A 22,730-nucleotide genomic window follows, 5' to 3' on the forward strand; every position below is an offset into this window, starting at 1 on the left:
CACTTCCTTGACGTACTGCCCACAGGTGCCAGAGGGCACAGTGGCGCTACAACGGGCCGACATCATCAACTGCACACCAGCACCAGCAGACACTGCTGAAAGCCCACAGACTGTGTCCACCCCCGCCAAGAACGCTGCCTGCCTCCAGGCCTCCTCCACACACCCCTCCTCCGGTCGTGCCCCCACTCCAGAGTCCACAGGCTGGTCCGGGCAGCCTTGGTTCGGGTCAGCCCTCTGTCTTTAGGCGCAGCCAAGAGCCGTGGGCTCCCGCGGACAGAAGACTCCTTAGGAAAAGCAGCCGGGCAGCGCACATCACCTGCGCAAGCATCTCAGCCTGTGCGACAAAGGGTCCCCGGCTACTGAGCACCCGAGGACCCTCGAGTATCATTTCCACCCCTCCAGCCACCAGTTTCACAAAGGGCCCTGGCACGGAGGGGGTTGGCAGCCCACATCAGGCAAGCTCCCCACCAGCAAGCAGCCCCGGGAGCAACTAACGGGAACCAGAGAAGCCCCAAAGCGAGATGCCGGGAGAGGTGCGAGGACTCAGCATGACCCAAGTGAGGCTCCACGAGGTGGTGTCAAGACCAGCGTGGACACACTCCCCCTCCTCCGACTAAGCCACAGCTGGCCCACCCTGAGCCGAGGGGAGCCCGTCTCAGCACCACAGCCCCAGCCTACGGTCCTCCAGCTGTTGCAGGAAGGCAGGGCTGCGGCCAATGCCTTCTCCATCCGTCATTACCACATGCTCATGGGAGCACCACTGGGCGCGAGAAGCCACGAGGCCGGAACCCCGGATGTGCTGGAGGTCCCAGAGCCCAACGCAGCACCTCCCACAGGGTGGTGCTCAGAGCCCTCCCACACCACGGATCACCTCTGTTTCCTTTTCTGTTCTCTGGGAGGTTTTCCCCTCAGTGTCTGGAGTCACTATCCTGGCAGTGTCTGGAGGACCACGCAGTGCGGGGTCTGAGCCCAGGCCTCCGAACGCCCAGCCTGTGCTCGGCCCACTGAGCTAACCTCCAAGCCCTCCGACTAGAAAATGTAATATGGAGGGCAAGTGACCCAAAACAACACGTGCTCAGTGCCAGGAAGACAGTACGCAGTGTCTCCTAGGACACCCGTTCCTCATCCCACTCCTCAGCAGATTCTACTGTTAACGTGCCTAGGTTTTGCCTTACAAAGATTACACATTTTAAATGTGTGTCTGTACAGACGGGCCCCTTCACCTCGCTGCTATCCCACTGGACTCTAATCCAGTGCTCTCGAAATCCAAAGGGCATTTTGATTTTTTTTCTTTTGGTGTTTGACTCAGAAACGGTGGCGTCCACGGACCACATGCAGTGCCCGGGACGGAAGCAGAGCTGGCCTGAAAGCCTGTCCTCATCTCCCTGCTGCTATCGTGTCTTCTTTCAGGGCTTCACAGCATCCTCGGGTGGGGCGAGTCCACCCAGCTGTTCACCCAGACCATTTTAATGACCTTCCACCGGGGAAACTCAGAACGCAGGCTGAGAGCCCATCACGCAGGAGCACACGCCGTGCAAGTAGGAGGCTGGGGTTCGAACCGCAGCACCAGGGGTCCCCTCTCTGCCAGGACCACCACCCAGGCACGGAGCCTCCGAGTACCAACAGGTGTGGGTGACACCCAAACAGAGAAGTCAGAAAGCCGGAAATGACATATTTCACCAACTTTTCAACAACCCGTCCTGGTGCTGGGGATGGAACTCACGAAGGCCTGTGCCGAGTCCCTGGGCCCCCGTCTGCTTCTCAGCGCACGACCCCAAGGAGGCCGAGGAGCAGAGAAAAGGGAGGCGTGGGTTTCCTCTGCTGTATGGTGACTCCTCCCAAGGAAGCGCTTACTGGACAAGTGCCCGTGGAGAGACAGACGCAGCCCAAGGGACTCAACGCCCCATCCTGACCTCGGCACAGAAGCGCCTACTCTAGTGCCCACGGTTGAGGCCATTTCCTCGTCTGTCAGGGTCAGCTTGCAGCAAGGCTATCATCGACCCCGGGAGCCAGGTCAGCACCCAGTCTCAGTGTTCCCATCGACACAACGGGGGTCTAGACAATCCGTCTCTGGGGGCGCCCCTCAGGGCGGGGCAGCAAAGGACGTGGAGAGCAAGACCACAGGCCTGCCCGAGCCACAGACATGACAGCGCTCGGAGTGAAGACGCCGGGCAGTGCCACGTCCCAGCAGGCAAGGGCCAGCATCCATTTCCGCCCTCACAAGGGGCGGCCTCTAGACAAGTCAAACTCCACCAAGGTCTACATGGGGAGGCGGGGAGACAAACAGCCAGCCCCAGGTCCAGGCCTCTGGTCACAACGGGGGCTGCAACAGGAAGTCCTCCCAAAGGCACCCCATGACCCAATCCCAGATTCAGGATATGGGTGACATCGGCTGCCATAGCCACTGCACCTGCCTAGACAGACAAGCCCAGAGATTGTTGAGGACCAGGGCCCCTCGCTTGAGAGAAGAAGCTTAACCTTCACGTGACTATCTTTAAGTGTCAATGAGTGAGTCCCCCCCTCCCCCCACCACACACCCACACACTCACACACCCACACACAGAGCCAGAAATGACCCCAGGAGCGAGGGAGACAGCAGGCAGCCCCAAGGCCTGGGCTACTCATGGGACACCTTAGTTTCCCCCTGGCAGTCGGGCCTCCCTGTCCCCTCCACCCACTCAGCCCCAATCCAGACCTCTGGGCAGGGCCAGAGTTCCAGTCCTGGGACAGTCCCTAACCTCATGAGGGGTGCTTGGTGACAGAGAAGCGACTCAGGTCCTGTGCTCGAAGCCCCTGAGCTCCGTCTGTCCCAGTCTGTCCCATGCAGGGTAAGAACGGGAGGGCTGGGATCCAGCCTGGGTGCTCCCAGGGTCCCACTCAGTGACATGCTCTGGGCGTCCCTCAGGGCCGGGTCCCACTGCCTGCTTGCTCCCCCTCCTTCAAACTCCCGCGGCCACTGGCTCCATCCCTGGCAGTCTCCACTCAGGGGACAGGCCCAGGGAAATCGTCCTGCCTGTGTGGGCCAGGCCCAAGTGTCCCTGCTCAGTTCAGGAACTGGGACCTGCCATCCCAGGACGTCCAGTGGAAGGGCTGCCACAGCTACTGCAGAGCTGAGTCACTCTGGGTCTTTTCTAGAAGGGTGCTTGGGACCACTGGGCCGCATGGGCCGGGCGTTCCCCCTCTGCCCCACGACCCTGCTCCTTCTCGCCTAAAGCCACGCAGCCAGGCACGGGGACTGAGTGCATCCAAGTCCTCTCGCCACCAAGGCACACCCTCCATCCTCCGCTCCATGCCATGGGCACCATCAGGGACCCGCCAGGCAGACACACCTGCTCCTTTCCAGCCTCCCCTGCCCACAGAGGGTGACGTGGCCACTAGCCAAAAACCCCACTCCCAGAGCTGGGGCCTCGCGGGGCCTCCTGACCTTCCAGTCAAGACCCAGGGGACACTCAAGCCCAGACCATCCCCACACTGGAGAACACGCCTACCCACACGATCCACATGCCTGTCCACACGATCTCCACACCAGGGAACACGCCTGTTCATAGAACACGGTTGTCCATGCCATCTCCAGGCTGGGGAACACGGCTATCCACGCCATCCCCACACAAGGGAACACAGCTGTTCAGGCCATCCCCACGCCACGGAACACACCTGTCCACACCATCTCCACACCAAGGGAACACGCCTGTCCAGGCCACCCCCATGCCGGGGAACACAGCTGCCCATGTCATCTCCACGCCAGGGAACATTCCCATGCATGCGATCCCCATGCCGGGGAACATGTCTATCCACGTGGTCCCCACGCCGGGGAACACCGCTGTCGTGCAGTGCCACACTTCCTGCGGAGCCCCGGGGCTGAGCACAGCCACACTGCCCCTCCGGGCACGCCAGGGAGCGAGCGCTGTCAGACACGGGATCAGGCGATTAGGCGGCTGCCTGCTTAATGACAGGGCGAGGGCGGCACTCACTCCGAGCCTGAGAAGCAATTACCTTGAAAATGGGGGTCACAGGCCCCACTCGTTGGCTTTAATTGAATTCCAATATCTGCCTCGAGCTGCCTTGACCTAACTAACGTGCAGCTTCCTAAATACGATTTACGGGAAGTGGAGCTGATCCAGACGGCGCAGGTAGGCCCCTCGGAAGGCCCCGACGCTCCTCCCGTCCACGCTCCTGAACCCGAGAGGCCCTTTGGGGGCGAGAGGGACAGAGTCTGGAACCCCTGGGCTGAGGGGTGGGAAGACAGCCATCCCCCACCCCCCCAACTCATCCCGCAGCAGAGCCCCAGCCCCAGGGTGGGTGGGAGGGGGGTCACACTTTGGAGCTGCCCTTCTCCCTGCACGGCTGGGGGCAGGGTCCCTCTGCAGAACCAGCCCCACCAGGCCCTTGGCCCCTTAAGACCACACAGCCCTAGCTGGGGCTCCCCCACGGCGTGCATGCCCCCGTTCACGGACGGCCCCTGGCAAAGAGCCCACTTGCTACAGGCGTGGCAAAAGCCGTGGGTTACAGGACCTGAGGAGAGGCCACTTTGCTAGGTTAACAACACCGCCTGCGAACACCGCCCATGGCCCACCGTCCCCACCAACCCCTCGGGAAGGCAGGTCCCCGACTCCCACCCGGCCCTTGTGCGCGCCTGCTGCTAGCCCACGCACCAGCCCCCCCCAGCAGTCAGCAGCTGCCCAGGCTTGGGGTATAGAACCATCTTCGAGGGTCAGACGGCAAGACAGGGCCCGCCTGCAGCTCTGCCAGAGGCGCACAGAGCAGGATGAGGACATGCCCACGGCATAGCGGTCAACAGAACAGCCAAGAGGACACCGGACACTGGGGTTCCACCTTACACAGGAACCGTGTATGAGAACAGAAGGGGCGACGGAGGGCAAGTGGGCCCTGCTCCCAGCTCCAGCCCCTCGGAAGGATTCCCAGGGGCCCCCCAAGGGAGGCCAGGCCTGTGGGACAGAGCCTCGGGGACCTGCCTGCCTCCTGGGCACCCGCCCCGCGGCCTGCACATGGTGAGCGCGGCCCTCACCCGCCCTGCACTGGGCAGACAGAGGGACATGGAACGAGCTGGGGGAGAGCCGTGGGGCCTCCCCGAGCACCCACGTCTCACTCTGTGGGGCTCGGAGAAGCCGAGGCCTTTCTGGGGGCAGCTGGCAGAACCCACCAGAACCCACCCCCACCCCAGCACTCCGCGCCCACAGCACGGCAGAGACAGTTCTGAGCCCAGGCGGCTGAAGAGGGGCAGACCTTCCCCAGAGGGGCAGGGTAGGCAGAAGGGCGGGGGGGGGGGGACCAGTCGTGACCCCAGTCCTGTGCCCACCGACTGGGCAACGCGGCTCAGTGCCACCAGCTGGGCCAGAGGGGCTGCTGAGTCCAGAGTGGAGATGAGGGGCCAGGCGCCCTTGGGCGACGGGGGAGCCAGGGAAGAGGGGGTCTGAGCCCATGAGCTGGGCGGGGAGAGGGAGTCTGAGCCCGTGAGCAGCAGGGGGCCCCCGGGAGCCTGGGGTCCGCCACTCTTGGTGGCCGGCTGAGGTCAGGGCTGTCTCTGCCGTGGTAAATGAGGAATAAAAGGGCTATACACACGGTGAGAGGCAGATTGGGGAGTCCACGTACCCCGATGATGGCGTTCAGCTCCGTCATGGTGACCTGCTTGGCACGCTCCACGGCCTGCGCCACCTGCTGCTGGTGCTGCGGGGAGGGGTCAGAGGTCAGAGGTCAGACACCCAGAGCACCCACAGACCGGGGGCGGGGGGGGGACTGGAGCAGGGGGCTCTCACTTTCTTCCTTCAGCCTTTTCTGAGAAGCACGTGAGATTCTGGTGGCTCAAATCTGCTCATGTGGTTCTGGGCTGGAATACTCAGAGCCAGGACCTGGGCTCTGAATGGCCTCCCTGTCCAGCCCCGTCCCACCTCCAGGCCCTGACTCTGGATTAACTGTCCCTGGGGCGGGGGGTCCACCCAGAAGCGGGCATCTGAGGGCTACACGCAGGCTTGGAGAAAACTGCGGTCTGACCTGAAGTCGTACGGTTTTCAGATCAGCACATCTGGCAGCAAGAACCTCCGAAAAGGAGGAGCCACGCGAGTTAGAAAATAAAGAGTGAAGCACACGCTGGAGTCTCATCACCAGCATCCTACACTGTCTCCTGAGCACCCCCAGGTGTGGCCCCCAGACACACAAAAACCCACACAGACCCCCTCTAGAAGAGGCAACGTGAGTCCCACATATGAACCCTGGGTGGAGGCTCGGCTCGGCTTCCCGATCTCAGCATACGCCCGTGGGGAGCACGGAGAGCGAGGCAGGGTCTGGGGACCCTCCAACCTTCCCCTCGGCCTTGGGAGCCCTTGAAATGGCTCTGAGGAGCCAAGTTTCCTGAGGAAGCCAGGTGTATCTGCTCCCTTCAGCTGGGGACCCCTGCCCCACCAGCAGCTGCCTGCCCGGCTGCACTGAGCATCTGAGCCCACTACAGTCATCCTGTTCCTTTCTTTTAATTATGATTCTGAAAGGCTTGTTGCCGCAGTGCTCAGGAGTCTCGAAGGCCCCACCCAGTGATTCCCAGCCAACCGGCCAGCATTTCGACAACGGGGCCTGAGGATGTGGTGCTGGGGATCAGCTGGGCACTCAGGCAGAGCCCAGGGACCCCAAGTCATACTCAGGGACACGGGGCATGCAGTGCCAGGATGTACCAGCCCCTTTGGACACCAGCTCCCCCTCCGGGCTTGGCCCTTGCCAACGGCCAGGCTTCCTCGCTCCTGGCTGTTCCCGAGGCTGGTGCTGCTCATGCTGATGGGGCTGGCAGACCCCGGGCACCTCCTGTCCCTGGTTGGCCAGTCTCAGGCCTCCGGAGCCAACACTCCCTCCCTCTGCCCCACACCAGCTCCTGAAGAGACCCCACCAGCCACCGGCTGATTTGGAAGAGAAAAGAAGCGACCAGCAAAGCAGCTCTTACCTCTTGAGACAGAAAAGGCATGATCTGGGCTAGAATTGTGTTCAGCCTCTTTGCGATCTCCGTCTGTGAAAGGAGAGAGACTGTGAGGCCCAGGCAAAAACAAAGACGCCAGGACGCCGGACGGCTGGGCGGCCCATCCCCCCCACAACCATGGGGCCTGAAGACAGGCAGCAGCCCTGGAGGGTGTGGGTGCCATGCTGCTCCATCTCAGAGCAGAGCCAGGCAACCTGAGGCCAGGACACTCCCCCAGACTGTCACCCCAGGCTGTGCGCCCCACTGTGGTCCCACCAAACTTCGGTGGGAGAAACGTGACCTCCTGGCGGAAGCAGCTCAGGGAGAAATTCACTATGTCCCTAACCTTTTACCAGCACCGCCAAAACAGGCAGAGTCTTCTCTGCGCAGCCCCCTCAGACCACAGAACAGCTGCAACGTGAACCCCCAGACCTCAGGTGGAAGGGCTGGGACCAGAGGGAAAGAGAAAACGGTGCTACGTGGATACAGGAGTGGAGAGAGGGAAGTCAGAACCAGCGGGAGCCGCGGCTCAGAACTGCTTCTCTCATCTCCTTCCAATCCCCCAGGCCGCCGTGATGAGTCCCCGAGCTGGCTTCAAAGCCTGCATCAGCCCACAGCAATCTTTCAGAGACAAAACCATGACAACAGCCTTTAAAAATCTCTGATCATCTGCATGTCAAATGATGCTAGAGAGAGATGTACACTTGAAACAAAAGCAACGGCTGTCGGAAGCCTCACTCAGACTTGGGGGGGCAGCAGGATCGGGAGGGGGCACCGCACGTCCCAGCCCCGCGCCCTGCAACCACCCGCTACCCCCAAGTTCTAGGTCTCAGGCCGTTGGCAAGGACAGGAGGGGCTGCAGAGACACCTTCTCACCCCACTGGGGTTCCCAACAACCTGGCCCTCGCGACCCCCGGCAGGCACAGCTGGGAGACGCTGTGGTGGCCCCTCCCATGCTCTGCAAGCTGTTTCACAGATGGAGTGTCCACCAGTCCCTGCTTCCAAACACCTGGCAGAGGCAGGAAGGGCCTCACCCCGGATCTGCAGGCCCTGGGCACAGGCTAGCAAGGAGACATTATGGCCCTCAGCCTCCTGCAGCCTCAGGGCTCCGACTCATTGGAGGAAGCCGAGAAATTGTGCTCCAAGGCAGGGGCCATGCCCGCCTCTGCCCCCCCCCACACACACACACAGCGATGACAGTGGGGAGAGAGGAAATCTGAGTGCTGGGTGGTGTGTGACGGGAGCTCAGAAACAATGCAAGGTGCTGGGGCGTCGGCGCAGCCGGGGGGCGTTTGCCTTGCACGCCAAGGCCCAAATTCAATCTCCAAGTTCAATCTCCGGCATCCCATATGGTCCCCCCAAACTCTGACAGCAGCGATTCCTGAGTGCAGAGCCAGGAGTAACTGGAGTATCACCAGATGTGGCCTCAAAACCCAAAAAAGAAAAAGGAAAAGAAAAATCCTCACTGCAGTGCCAGCGGGCCCCGGGCGCGCAGCATCTCACGCGTCTGTGTAACAAAGACCATGAGAAACACGCAGAAACCAGCAAAGCTGAGCCGGGCTCGAGGCTGGGGGCGCCGGGCTCGGCCTGCAGGACACTCACATGCGAGCAGGGTCCGGGCGTGACGGCCTGTTCTTTAAGCAGACCCCAAGAATCCCTGCACGGGTCCGCCCAGACCCCACACACACCACAGCCGTCCCCTGTGGGGCCGTGGACCTGGGGCTACTCACTGGGCAGGGACAGTCCAGGTCCTTCACCCAGAGTGGGCACGTCAGACCCGCCACCAGCCTCACCCCACAGACAGGGCTGTCCCCAAAACAAAAACAAACACAAAAGAGGAAAACCGTTGTGCACAGATCCATTTCTTAAACTTTCCCTTTTCTGGCGGGTGGTTGGGGAAACTGCTGGAACTGAAGGTAGGCCAGACAGACACGCTTTTCTCTGGGGGGAGGGCGCACACGCCTAGCAGTGTGCAGGGCTTACTCCTGGCTCTGGGCTCACTCCTGAGGTGCTTGGGGAAGCCTAGAGGATGCTGAGGATCAAACCTACATCGCTGCATGCCAGGCCAGTGCCCCTCCCGCCGTACCGGCTCTCCAGCCCGTCTCCATGGTGCCAAGGACCACCATCAAGGTTCCCACTTGCCAGCACTTTCCTCCTGCGGCTCCCCACCACCGCACCAGAACCCCCACCTTCCAGGCCCCGCAATGAAGAAACTGCACCACACAACTTCCTCCCGAGAAGCCAAAGCCAGACGGTCTGAGAGCGAGAAGCATTTTTAAACGAAAAACTACTGCCGAGGTTAATCATTGACAGCATTTCCGATTCGAACAGCTGTGAAAACAGCATCTGATCCAATTCAAACAGGCTCGGAACATCAGTGGCGAGAATGGAAGGGGGAAGGTGGGACCACGTGGGACGAGAGGGGGACAGGTCACTCGTCCGTCCCCACCTGGAACCGGATCAGAGGGAGAATCGCGTGGGAGCAGCTCGGGGCCGGGTGTTGCCCTGAGGCAGCCGTGGTGGCTGGTGACCCCCCATCCATGCCCCTGCGGGGTCCCCAGGCCGTTGCCGCCTTTGAGCCGCAGCCTGGACCTCAGGAGGGGAGCGGGGAGAGCGTTTGGGGAGGCTGCCATGGCTTTTGAACGTTGCTTTTCAAGTGCACTTCAAAGACGGCGGCTTCGCTGGTGGGAAAAAAAAAGGCACCGTTCCTCGGAAGGAAGGACTACGAGACTCATGCCGGCAAGAGCCGCGGGCAGGCAGAGGCAAGAGTGTGCGGAATTTCCCGGCAAAATCCAGAATCTGCCTCCCCAACTGGGTGCTGCTTGGGAGTGACATCAGGCCCACATCTCCATCGAGACCGTTAGGCAAAAGAAATGCCGGGGAGGGAGGGGGGGGGTGATTGCCCAAAGAGCTCCCACTTGCAGGATCATCTAATGCGGAAGCCCTAGACACAGAGCTGTGAGCTGAGGGCCCGGGAGCATCCCCAGAGCCCACTTCCCCAACTCCAGCATCCACAGGAGCTGCTGTGACCCAGGACTGCGGACAAAGGGCCACGGATGGCCGTGCTCTCACCCAGGCGGCCTCTTCCTCTCGGCCCTCTGGTCCTGGCTGCACTTTGAATATGGGGGGCGGGGAGGCAGGTGTAATCAGTGGCTACTCAGGACATTCAACATCCACATCTGCCAGTACTTCTCAGCTTTAAAGCGTCTGGTCACTGGGGCCGGAGCGATTGTACAGTGGGCACAGCACTTGCCTTACATGTGGGTTTGCTCCCCAGCACCCCAGAAGGTCCCCTGAATCGCTAGGTGACCCCCAACTAAAATAAATAGTCTGATTATCTGCCCCACCCAACACACACTCAGCCCTAGAGGAACAGGAGCAAAAGCTGCAGCTGGCAGCATGGGGGGCCGGAGCCACGCAGGGCGGACCTGCTCCACTCCCAACTCTTCCTGTACCTCCCACGCAGGGGTCTGGACAGACCCCGGGTCTGGTGTCGGCTCTATGGCCTTGCACACAGGGAGACAGACCGGGTGCTGGAGCTGATCCTGGGCCCATCACGGTTGGAAGCTGGAACACAGACTCCCTCCAGAAGGCTCCTGGTTGCCACGCAACAGGCCCGTGGCTGTGAAGACCCTGGCAGGCCAGGCCAGGCTCGCTACGGTATGGCCCGGTGGCCAGGCCTTCTCAGCACAGATGGACATTCCCACACAGGCAGAGGACACACCCTGCACTCGGGCAGGCGTGGGGACTCCCACAGAATGGCCCTGTGCTGAAGGGCCCCCGGACAGTGGGACAGTGAGGGCCCTGAGGCTTTCATTTCCTGCAGGGAGCAGGGCTTTGTTCTAAAGAAATGAGCTGGGGGGGGGGGGGGGGGGGGGGGGGCGGGGGGGGGGGGTGGAAACCAGGTACGGCCGTATGGGGGAGAGGGCGCTGGCTGGACACACAACCAGGTCGGGCTAAGTTGAAGGGAGGGGCTGGTCCCCTTTGGGCTCCTCAGAGTCACAGATTTTAAGGCTCCGGTTCTCAACTTCAGGTCCTGGCATGAACCATACCACGCCGAGCCTGTGCCACCCGAGCTAAGGCCGAGGGGCCCTGGCAGGGCTGGGGGGCTGCTGTGCAGACGCAACAGACCAGCCCCGGGCGCCAGCACACCCTCGTGATCAGATCCTGGAAGGCCCAGAACCATGTGCCGAGGCCCTTCTAACTGGACACCCCCTCCCGCACCGTGTTGCCGGGGTGAATCCAAATTGAAAGGCCCTCAATTACCGACTGGAGATGCCAGTCCCTGCCAGGACGGCCCGAAGCTGAGAGCAATTGGGTTGTTTTTTTACCGCTTCAGGAGGAGAGTCCCAGGGGCGCCACCCCCTCCAGTGAAAGCCCCAAAGCCCGTGTCCTCTCCCCATCACAGCCGCTGCTTGGGTCTTTAAAGGAGAGAGCAAATAAATGACCCACTTAGCAGGCACGAAGATAATGGCCCCAGCTCGGGAGGGCGGGAGTGTCCCTCAGACCACTCAGTGATAGGTGGGCCTCCTTAAAGCCCTTTTAGCACTGACATATTGATCAAATTATATATAACTACAACGCCATTAAATATTTATGGCTTCCGAGGAAGCCTGCTGAATTCTTTATGCCGGGAGGGCTGGGAAGAAGAAAAGGGCCCAGCCCTGCCATGACCCTGAGGATCTGTCTCCCGGGGGAGCGGGGGAGGGAAGCGGTGGTCAGGCGCTGTGCATGCAGGGTGAGGCCAGTGAGGCTGCGAGGCTGCGTGCAGAGTGGCTGGCTCAGGCTGAACCCCCCCCCCCCCCCCCCCCCCCCCCCCCCCCCCCCCCCCCGTCAGCTAGGACAGGGGAAAGCCAGGGGCTAAGGGCCAGCCTGACCCTTCAAGGCTTCCCGGCTCTACCCCAGAAGAAAACTCAGGCTACGCCTGGCAGAGTCCAGGCAGAAAGGAAACTGGGAATGGGAGCAGGGTCGGGACATACACACACACACATACACACACACACACACACACACACACACACTCTCTCTCTCTCTCTGCAGGGTCGGGACACATACACACACACACACACACACTCTCTCTTCTCTCTCTCTCTCTCTCTCTGCCCGGGGCAGGATGGCCACCTTGGGGACCCAGGCTTAAGCCTGACCCCAGGAGAGCTAGGCCCAGTCGCCCTCCTCTGGGACTGCTCTGGCCTTGCGCCTCAGCTTTTGCTCCGAGGCAGGGCGAGATGCAAGAGCTGTGACAATGAACCCCCAAACACACACGAACACCCCAACCCTAAGCGCTCTGTGTCAGTCCACAGGCAGCCCCCCGCCCCGCCCCCCCCCCCCCCCCCCCCCGGGCTGGCTGGCTCTGCTCACCGCTCCCGTGTTCCCCTCCGCCAGGCTTCCTGTTAACAAGATCCAATAATCTTTCAATATTTGCTCACTTTAATTTCTTGGTTCCCAAACACATTAGACTCTGCTGACTGCCTAGCCCTCCCCGCAGGGGGGCCCTCAGAGAGGGTGGCCAGAACAGGGAGCACACCCCCCTACCCACCTGGAGGCTGCGGCTCCCGCCCTGCCCCCAACTCCCCAGACTCCTGGAGCCAACTCACTGGAGCCTGCAAGAAGGGTTCTCAGTTCAGCCCAGCAGGTTGTCATGGCAACGCCCCCACCTGATCCCCTAGGAACCTCCCCTGGCCCCTCCTGGGCTGTGAGCATCCGGCACCCCTACAGAGGCGGCTGATTCCATTTGGGGGCTTGCCCCAGAGGCCTAGGACAGAGGACAAGCCCCAACTGTAAGGGCAGGGGCTGTGGGGGAACAGAGGGCAGGAACAGCCCATTCTTCCAGCCACTCGAGGTCCCCAGCAAAGGGCCCATCCCCGTTCCTCGCAATGGCAGTGCTAGGACAGGTCCTTTCTCCAGACTAGGATGGCAGAAGAGGGGCCCTTTTAAGAGGCCAAAGTCTCATGATGAGTCAAACGGGTGTAACGGTCGCCCACACAAACCACACCACCGTGAGCCCCAACTTTACAGGCCCAGAGGGGGCAAGGAACAAGTCTTGGTCACTCAGCAGCCGTGGCAACCCAGAACCCCAGCTCAAGTCGGAACTCTGCCATTCCACCAGGAACCGCTACTGCCCAGGGACCTCTCATCTGGTGACATTTGAGGGGATCACCCAAGTTGGGGATTCTGGGTATCCTGTGTACCCAGGAACCCTTCAGCACAAAGGATCCAGCCCCAAAGGTCAACCCGTGCCCCGGAAAGGAAATGGCAGGGGCTTGTGTTGTAGAGACTTCCAAAAGGTTTAGCAAGGGGCCTCTAGTCTGGAATCCAAGTCCCTAGGTGGACCCCACCTGTCTCCGGCTCTACCCTGCCCCTGGTCAGCATCAAAGCAAAGACCTCCTAACCTTTGGGGGTTCCCTCTGGGTCCCGGGTTCTTGGAGAGCTCTGTTCCCCTGCAACATCACAGGAGGTGCCAAGGCAGGCACGCCAGGGCAGGGCATGACCGGCCACATTCGCTCCCCCAGTGTCCTACCCAGGGCTCCTCATTCGGCCAGGGAGTCCTGACGGGTCCGGGCTCCCACTGTGCCCCCAGATGGAGCGCTGAGGCCCGATCTGAGCAGAATCCCCACTGACTCGGGCAGGCAGGGCCTGCTTGGGTGAGGAGCTGGAGTTCAGGGCCGGGCCGTGCCTCCATCCCATCAGTCCCATTCTGGATCAGGAGGCGAGGCAGGCAGGGGCAGGCAGCAGCGTCCCCACGCCGGCCCCACATCGTCCCCTGGCAAGAAGCAACCCCAGCCCTTGGTGACGGGCGATTCACTGAATCACTCCATCCACTAGACTAGCTTCCATTCAGAACTGCAAACAAAGCAGAGTCACCGGCAGTGTTGAATCGAGGAAGTCCAGGGAGCGTGAGCAAGAGAAGCCTCTATACTGGGCACTGCGTATGAGGTGGGTGCCAGGAGGGGCCGTGGGCCCAGACATCCTACAGGCACTTCCGGTCCAGCATCCAGAGGCCTCCCCTCCCCACTCAAAGGTTGCCACGGCTGCTTCTTCCCAACCCACCTCTCCACCCAAACCACCTCTTCCCTCCCTCTTCCCTTCTTTTCTTCCCCCTTTCACATTTAAGGTGTCCAGAGACCAAAAAAAAAAAAAAATAGTGTTAAGTCACAGGAGGACACGTGGAAATAAGGCCTGGAGTGCGTGCAAGGTGACAGACGGGCTCTAGGTTCAGTGCTGCCCCAAAGCGAGGGGAGCACTGCTGGGTGGGCCCCGTATGTGCCTGGACACTTCCACTTCTTTCCAAACCAACTTCCACAAGCCTGCAGGCCGCTCAGCCTTGCACCCCTCCCGAAGCATCCCACGAGAGCGGCGTCCGGGAACCTTCCACACTGCCCTGGATGCTGGTTGAGGAGCCGACGCCGCGCCGGCCTCCCCTGCTCAGCTCTGCGGTTCTCCTCTGGCATCCGATCTGGACACAAATGGATCGTCTCCTCGGCCGCGAGCATGAAAATGTCTGATCTGCTTCGCAAACTATCGAGGGCTCCAGAAAGCCAGAGGGTTAGCACGATCAATAATGTCCGGAGAATCAAAACTGGCCAACTTCATCCTTTGCGAAGGCCTCCCCAGGGCCCCCGTGACCCCATCTCGGTCATCCCTGGGGAGCGGGGGGGGGGAGGGGGCACTCAGACCGCCTGGCACACCCCAGCTCAGCCCAGCAGCCTCCTTGCCAAGAGCAGCAGCATCTGCAGGAGAGAGACCGCAGCCCAGACGCAGCCCCGGCTCTCCCCACCCCGCTCCTGGGCCCATGAAGGGGGGCTTGCGGTGCAGGCGGCTTCATCCCCAAGGCTGCACCAAAGCTGGCAGGGTAGGGAGGTAAGCAACATTTGCTCTTGAGCAAGCTCTTGCTCTCCAGGAGTACACGGAGGCTCCCGAAAGCCCAGAATGAACCTCCATGAGCCCTGCCTAGGGCCCTCGGGATTCCCAGGAGGGTCTCTGTCTGCTGAGCTGCGGGGTGCCGAGAGGGTGCTCCCCACAGCGGGAGGGGGGCTGCCTCCTACTAAACATTCAGCCCAGTAGTGTCACGCCGCTGCCCCCGCCGGCCTACCTCCAGCTGCCTGGGCACTAGGGTCCACCAGCTGACTGGAAGGCAGCCGACCCTGTCTGTTCTTGGCCACTGCAGCCTCCCCCGCCTCCCAAAGCCACAAGCGCACCCAGACCCCTTGGGTGGAGGCACCCCGGTGGTAGGCAGCTGCCCCCGACGGGAGTGGCCAAGAGCCGGGAGTGGCCAAGAGCTGTGTGTTGAAAACAGGAGATTGTCCCTTTAAGCATATAAAAACACGGTCCTTGAGCGCTCGGTTCTCACTCTGGTACACAATTATGGGTGCTTCCAGCTGTCTAGCACTGCTTCAAGTGCGCTCTTAAACCAGACTGTCAATGGCATGTTGAAAGCTATTTTGCTGGCTGCTATCATTAATAGCAAAGTGGAGAGCTGGGCTGATGGGAATTAAATATGGGGGAGGGGGTGGGTCAGAACCCCGTCATTACGGAATTACCCACAGGAGAGAGGAGACCCAGCCACTCTGGGGGGATAAGGGCCAAGCAGGGCCCCTCCCTGGGATGGGGGTTAGGGAGGTGGGCAGCGGAGATCCCAGCTGGGCCCCCGCCCCTGGCCGGGCATGGGGCCAGCCCTGGAGAGCCTCTGGGGACAGAGCGACAGAGTGGAGAGGCTGAGAGCCTGGAGATCACTTCCCTGCAAACTGTCACCACGTGTCCGCCCGGGGAACTCCGCACACCTACCCCTCCCTGGGGGAGGAGGAGGGGCAGCGGGCAGCACAGGCCCTCCTGTCCCCAGCACTCGGGTGACACTGGGCCACATCAGCACTTACCTCACCCAGGGCCATGACTTATTTACATGCTTCCTCCCCCGGGGGCCTGAGGAGGTGTCTGGTTGTCAGTGTCACCTGCCCACACCGGGCTTGTCCCAGGCCCCTAATGACCACGGTGGGAATGAATCCAGTCCCCTCCCAGTTGTCAGAGCAGATGAAGAAATGAGGGTTTTGAGCTCCAAGGGAGAAAGCCAGCACGGGGGGCAGGGGTGACAATAAACCAATGAACACCCTCACAGGGCACCAAAGGGCCCCAATCTGAGCCCACCCCCCATAGCAACATGGGGGAAGAGAAGGAAAGGCTGGATCGGGGTGGGAGCGCGAGGAGCGCCGCCCCCCCCCCCCCCCCACCGAGCTGCTGCGGGCAAAGCCTTTGCCCTGCTTGTACTAGGTAAGGAGGGAGCCTGGGAGGAAGGGGGCACCCGGCACCCCTGCAAACAGGCTCCAGGCAGCCTCAGTCAGGACAGGGACCTGTCTGTCCCACCTTTCCAGGGTCAGATGTGTGAGAAGGTCCCAACCCCCCCCTCCCCCCCGCTTTACAGCTAATGAACCTGGGAGCCAGTTAGGCCCCCGCCTCCAAGGTGACCAGAGGGGTCCCAAGAGGGGCCAGCAGACCCCAAACCTGGGCAAGGCAGTAACCATCATACCCTGTCAGCCCCCAGGACAGCAAGAGAGGGCAGGAGACAGTCCCAGGAAGAGACTCGGGGAATGTCTTCTGGGCTGGTCTGGAGGACACAGCCAGGGGCACAGCAGGCCTCCCACTGTCCAGGCCAGGGGGAGCCCAAGCCCCTCGGCACCAAGGGGAGGAAGAGGAGGTGAGGGGTGTAATCCTCAGGGCTCCAGCCCCCTGTTGTCACCCACAGCCTCCAGGGTCCTCAGATCAAAAGTTCCCAGGTCTCTGCACTTCACCTGGGGGGGTGGGGGTCCACACTGTTTACTGCTTCTTCTCAGGCCAATTCCTTTGTTGTGCAAATAGCTGGCAATTGGTTTCTGGACTGTGGGCTTGGCCAGTATCATTATACAACCTGCATGGGGCACTTTGGACTCTGGCTTAGCCAGGTTCCCAGCTTCTTCAGATTCTTTTGGTTTTTTGTTTGGTTTGGTTTTGGGCCACACCCAGCGACGCACAGGGGTTCCTCCAGGCTCTGCACTCAGGAATCACTCCTGGTGGTGCCATGGGGGACGAAACGGGATGCCAGGGATCAAACCCAGGTCGGCTGCGTACAAGGCAAGCCCTTGTACCATGGTGCTGGCTCCTTCAGATTCCAAGGCGGAGAGCAGCGGTGTGCTTTTGCGGTCCGAAAGGCTGTGCCCGAGGCCAGGTCTGCACTCTGGCTTCCCAGGACAGGGGCCTGGGGCTGTCACAGGCCTGATCCCCAGCACTTCCCCTGACCTCGGTACCCTGCTTCTCTGAGAGGTTGGACAGGAAGTCAAAGAGCTTCCCAGTTTCAGGAAGTCAAAAGAAATGAGGGGGGAAAAATGATCATCTGAGAAGGCTGTGAAGCGTTGGCAAGATGCTGCCACCCCTGATAACCAGAACACCTCAAGTCCTCCTCTCCAAACCAAGCAGGACCAGAGCCCTCCGCTCACTACTCACAACAGCAGAACCCCAGAGCCCAGGGCAGCCTAGAGGGGTCGCTCAGGGAACTCCAGCCTTGCCTGTGCCTGGCAACACGGGCACCCCCTGGCCCCCCACTTGCCCTTGTTGGCCCTGGCCCAGGAGCTGGGGCTTGGGAGGTGAGCAAGTGGGCTGGTGTCCTGGGCAGGCCCGTGACTGTGACCTCTGCTTTACATAATTAGGGAGGCGCAGGAGGAGAAGCTGTTTGGATGTGGCAGCTTAGAAGCAGAGAGGGAGACCAAGAACCCGGCAGGAAGGGGCCAGCCACAGAAAGCAAGGTCACACGGGGCCGGGGGCAGCTCTCAGCTGCCCTCTGTCCGCCCTCGGGCACGACTGGCTGGCACAGCAGAGCTTCCTAACTATAGGTATTTCCCAGGCACCCACAGAGCAGCGCTTTTTAAGGGGAAAAAAAAAGTCCAAGGAGGGCGGTAAGGAAGGCAGTGGGGGTGGGGGGGTGAGCGGGAGGAACTGGAGCCCCACATTCCCTAGGTGCTGGCTCTGTAGTCTGTTACGTAAAAGTACAGACAGTCCTGCCCCCCCCCCCCACCCGGCGCTTAAAGATGAAGAATCCAGCCTGCTTGTTCCAGGCAGATGTAATCACTCGAACAGTCAAGTCTGGAGGGCGGGACAGAGCATGAATAATTCAAGCACTCCAGTCACTTGATTGTGTGTGCAGATAAAACACCAGTCAACCGCTAAACAGGTCAGCTGATAAACTTGTTTGCTCAGGCCTAACCACCATCCGCCAAATGCACCCAAGACCCACACTGCAATTAGTGGCAGGGCTTTCTTCGCAGGCCCAGGGAGTGGCCTGCCCCATTAGGTCAGGCCGGCTTCACAGCTGGCTAAGTTTCTTCACCTCCTAGCCTCCTCCTTTGTTCCTACACAGCCCCAGGGCCACTTCACTAGCCCAGAGAGGCCAGGAACAGAGGCCTGGCCTGAACTCTGGGCATAACCTCCTGCCCCTCTTCCCCTCAGTGGCCACATCCATGAAAGGGGTGCAAAGCCTCCTTGCAACTGGCAGACCTCAGGCATTCTCCAACTGCTCCCGCCTGTGGGAGTCCCAAATGCGTCTGTGAAGCGGACAAGTCTGCTTCATCCCACCACCACAACGCGAGGGTCACATGTCCCCGTGACCCCACCAACAGCCTGGCTCTGCCAGCCCCGGTGGCTTCTGCATGCCAAGGAACCATCCACTCCCAGGCCCGGGGAACACCACCCAGGCAGCCCTCGGCATGCAACGACACAGAGCACCTTAATTACGAAGCTCTTAGAATAACTGCTGCTATAAATTTTAAACCTGGGTGCAATTACCCTCTTTAAACACACCCAAGATACCAAAATGAGAAAAGGGGGAGGAAGGGGGAAAAAAAAAGTCACCTTGCAGAACACCTCCGCGGTCCGTCTGCCTGCCCACCTGGGAGCCCATGTTTACACACGTTCCCGAGACCCAGGTCTGAAGTTGGGCAGAAACTGTCTCAGAAACACAGCTTCCCACAGGGCATGGGGCGGGCGGGGGGTATGCTCCTGGCACTTCTGGGGGGGGGGGGGCACAAGAAGGGGAAGCTAGGAGGCTTCATGCATCCTCCTTAGGGGATAATCCTTCAGGAAGTCACAAACTGGTTCCACATTGCTCAATAACCACAAGCCCCCCTTGCTGGCTGCCTTATGCCCAACCAGGCCCCCTCCACAGAGAGAAAGAAAAAGTCTTTAGGAAGCCACCAGAGTGAGAGAAATTCCAGGGCTGGCATTCCAGGGCTCACCTGCCCTTCTCACCTACCCTGGGTCCTGCCCCCCCCCACCCCTAACGAGCAGAATTTAAACCTTGTAAACGACTGTTAATTTAGAGCAGAAAATCCATTCAAGTCACGGTCACCAGAGGCTAGAATGAGTCAACAGCCTTCTGAGATTTCAAGAACACCAATTGTTAAAAAGAACAACCGGCCTGCACCATTCATACGTGCCAAGTCAGCCCTAATCGCTGGCCAAGCCAAATTACAGGCGGCCTCTCCTTGGAACACAAATACACAAACAGGCCTCTCCCACAGCCGGGCCTAGCACCCCGGCTGGTTACTGATATGCACCGAGATAAAGGGTGTTTGTATTTGCTGGGTTTGAGGTATACTGTTATTAGAGGGGTAGTTTACATATCCATCAAAGGCCACCACACTAGCTAAACTGGTTTGACTTCAAGATTTCAAAGCTGAGCTCAACTCCCAATCATCTCAAAAGTCCTGGCCAGGCTGGTAAGTTACTTCACCTCAGCTCAGCTTCCGTCTCCGGAAAATGGGAACGCGGCTTGCCTTCAAATTAAGATTGAGTTCAGAAAGCTGCCTTGTAAAAAAAAAAAAAGGCTAGGCACTGAAGTTGCAGTTCATTCTGGCTTTATATTTTTAAGCAGTTAATGGCTTGTTCCCTTACATTCTGACAGCTCAGTGTGGCTTTTAAGACTCGAAGTTTAATCTTATCAAGGCAGAACATCATATTTTTGTGTGGCAGGAACGCCTCTCTCTCTCTCTAACACACGCACACGCACACAAGCGCTCTCTCTCTCTCATTCACATGCCCTCTCCTCCCCCCTCTCCCCTTGAGTTTCCTCTAGAGAATTTTACATCTAAGCAGATCAAAGCAGGCCGCCCCTCTAGGTTTCAGGAGTCTGAGGGTACATGATTCCCTTTGCGCCTTCCTATCTGCCACCAAGATCCAAGTTCAGGACTTATTTCACCAGCTGCAATGCTAAAGGCTCAACAGGCCCTCGAAACACACCCAGCGTCAGACAGAGCCTGCATCACCAGGCTGACCCTTCCACTCTGCAAGCTGGCTCCTTCCACACTGGAGCCATGACAAATCTGTGTCCGTCCGGTTTCTTAAGATTAAATCACTTTTTCTTTTCTCTTTAAAAAAAAAAAAAAGAAAAGAAAAGCACTTACCTGCTTGTGCATCTCAATGTTCAAGCCGTAGGACATTTCATAGTACTAGATAAAAATTAGAAGGAACCACCATTAACGGAAGATTATTTTTCGCTTTTCGAAATCAGCTAATGATATTCAGGGAGGTCTGGACCATGCCATCCCCACTTGGCCAAATCAGTTTCCTCCGGGGAACCCCAGAGGCAGTGACAGGCGGAGGGGGGGCTGGGGGAGGGGCGGTGCCTGCCCTCTCCCTCCCTCACCAGAACCTTCCCAGCGCAGTGGGAAGCTGAATGCGGCCCCCTCCCACCTGCTCCGCAGGCCCTCCCTGCCTGCTGTTTGTACAAGGTTCGGTTCAGCCAGGAAAGCCTGTGTACGCGGGACCCTCTCGTCCTCTGAGAGTTATTTAGCAACGCGTGGAGGCCTCTTATGCGGAGAGCGGCGCAGGGAGGCGGCCTGAGTGCTTCCAATGGGCTCTCCCAAGTGGAGGACGTGAGGCTGCAGCCGCCAGCAGCCGGCCCAGCTACCGCCGCCGGGGACCGGACCGGCGAGGCACACAGCGGACGCCGGGAGGGACCAAGAGGGTCCCGGGGAGGGCGCGGCCGGCGGCCCAGGATGGGCTGACTTGGCCCCGCTCGGGCCAGCTCCGGGACGCCAGCAGCCAAGTTTCCAAACACCGCCGGGGGTCTCTCGGGGAGGCTCTTTCCCCAGGCCGGCCCGGACAGCCCAGGGGCAGGCGGCAGCCCTCGGGGAGGCCGGGCCCGGCGTCGTCGGGGGCCGCAGAGGGAGCGCGCGCGTGCGGCGGCCGCCGGGTCCCCGGGGCGGGGTGGGGCGGGGAGGGGGCGGGGGGGAGGGGAGGGGAGGGGGCGCCTGGGGATGCCCGCCCGCCGCTCACCATCACGTAATGGCGCTGCATCTCCGTCTTCTCGTTGGCCAGCTTGTCGTACTCCACTTTGAGGCTGGGGGAGGGGGGCAAGACGGCGGCGGCTCAGCCCCGCGGCGGCGCCCCCGGGGACCCCCCCCCACCCTACCCCCCACCCCCGCTGCCCGCAGCCTCCCGGCGGGGGCGGGGACGGGACGGGAGCCTCGGGGCAGCCAGACTCGAAACTTAAGGCAGCCCACCCGCGCCTCCCGGGTCACCCGGTGGGCAGCTCGCGCGCCCTCCTCCCCCTCCCCCCCCACTCACCCCGGACCCGCCCCTCCCCGCCTCCCCCGGGGCACCCCGGGCCGCGGGGGCTGCGGGCAGCCAAGGGTTAAGGCGCCAGCTCTGGGAAAGGGGAAACAAAAGGCGGAGGCCCCGTGCCCGCCCGCCGCCCCGGGTCCGGCGCCCCCCCCCACCTCCCCACCCCGCCGCGCGCGCCCCCTCCCCGCCTCACCTGTGATACTGCGCCTGCAGGAACTGGAACTCGTCTTTGATCCGGTCACAGGACTCGGCCACCGTGAATTTAAAGCCCGGCTGCCCGGGTTGATGGGGAGCCTGGAGCGCGCGAGGGGCGAGACCGGGGAGGGGGCGAGGAGCGGGGGGTCAGCGGCGGCGCGGCCGCCCGGCGCCCCCCGCCAACCGCCCGCCCCGGCCCGGAGCCTTCCCAGCAAGTTTCTGCGCTCCCGGGCGGGGAGAGGGGGCGCCCCGCGCCCCCGGGCGGGCCGGGGTGGGGGCGAGGGCTCCGTCCCCGGGGAGCACGGGCGCGGGGGGGGACCCGCGGGGCCGGAGTGACCCCTCTCCCCGGCGCCCCCAGGCCATCCCCTTTGTGTGGGCGCGCGCACACTCGCGCGCACAGACACACGCGCACACGCGCGCGCACAGACACACGCGCACACGCGCGCGCACACGCGCACCCCGGGGAGGTGGCGGCCCGCAAAATGGAGGTGCGACAGCCGTCCGCGCCGCCGGGCCACCGTGCCCAGGCCGGCCGGCGCGATTACTCACCGGATGTCGGCCCTGCGGATACATGGCAGGGAGGGGTCGTGATTCCGCGAGCGTGCACGCGCCGAGGGCCCGGGCCGGGGAGCCGCGGGGCAGCGGGGAGCCGAGCCCGAGCGGGGGGCGGCCGGCGAACCGGGCGCCGGCCCCCGGCGCCCCCAGCGCGCCCTCGCAGCGCAAGCCCAGAGCGGGCGCTCGCCCCCCGCGCAGACAAAGGGCCGGGCGGGCTTTGTGCCTAGGGCCGGCCGCCCTCCCCCGGCTGCGCGGCGCGCGTCAGGGCCGGGGGCTGCGCGCTCATCGTCGGGCTCCCCGGCGGCGCGGGCGCGGGGTCCCGAGGCCGGGGGGCTCAGCGCGTGGCGCCGGGCGGAGGGCCGCGCCGGGGCGCCCCCCGCATCCGGGGGCGCGCGGGTCGGCGGCTCCCCGGCGGAGGCGGGCGGGCCCCGCGGTGGCGCTG

The 22,730-nt window shown here is 61.7% G+C and overlaps 1 protein-coding gene across 11 annotated transcripts in view; it reads right to left on the reverse strand.

Annotated features, from left to right (window-relative positions):
• TLE3 (TLE family member 3, transcriptional corepressor) overlaps positions 1–22,420 on the reverse strand; it is a 34,408-nt gene extending 11,988 nt beyond the window's left edge. For 6 of the 11 annotated variants that reach the window (XM_056134896.1, XM_056134900.1, XM_056134902.1 and 3 more), the window contains exons 1-6: positions 22,283–22,419; positions 21,732–21,832; positions 21,251–21,314; positions 20,377–20,421; positions 6,944–7,006; positions 5,611–5,685 (exon numbers count right to left, since the gene is read on the reverse strand). In XM_056134896.1, coding sequence (XP_055990871.1) covers positions 5,611–5,685; positions 6,944–7,006; positions 20,377–20,421; positions 21,251–21,314; positions 21,732–21,832; positions 22,283–22,306 — 372 coding nt within the window. In that variant the 5' untranslated portion in view covers positions 22,307–22,419. Of the gene's footprint in view, positions 1–5,580; positions 5,686–6,943; positions 7,007–20,376; positions 20,422–21,250; positions 21,315–21,731; positions 21,833–22,282 lie in introns of all 11 variants that reach the window. The other 5 variants (XM_056134897.1, XM_056134901.1, XM_056134893.1 and 2 more) reach the window with 1 other exon arrangement.
• Positions 22,421–22,730: the final 310 nt, after the last annotated feature.

Source organism: Sorex fumeus, unplaced genomic scaffold, assembly GCF_029834395.1.
Source record: "Sorex fumeus unplaced genomic scaffold, SorFum_2.1 ptg000109l, whole genome shotgun sequence".
Taxonomy (NCBI): Eukaryota; Metazoa; Chordata; class Mammalia; order Eulipotyphla; family Soricidae; genus Sorex; species Sorex fumeus.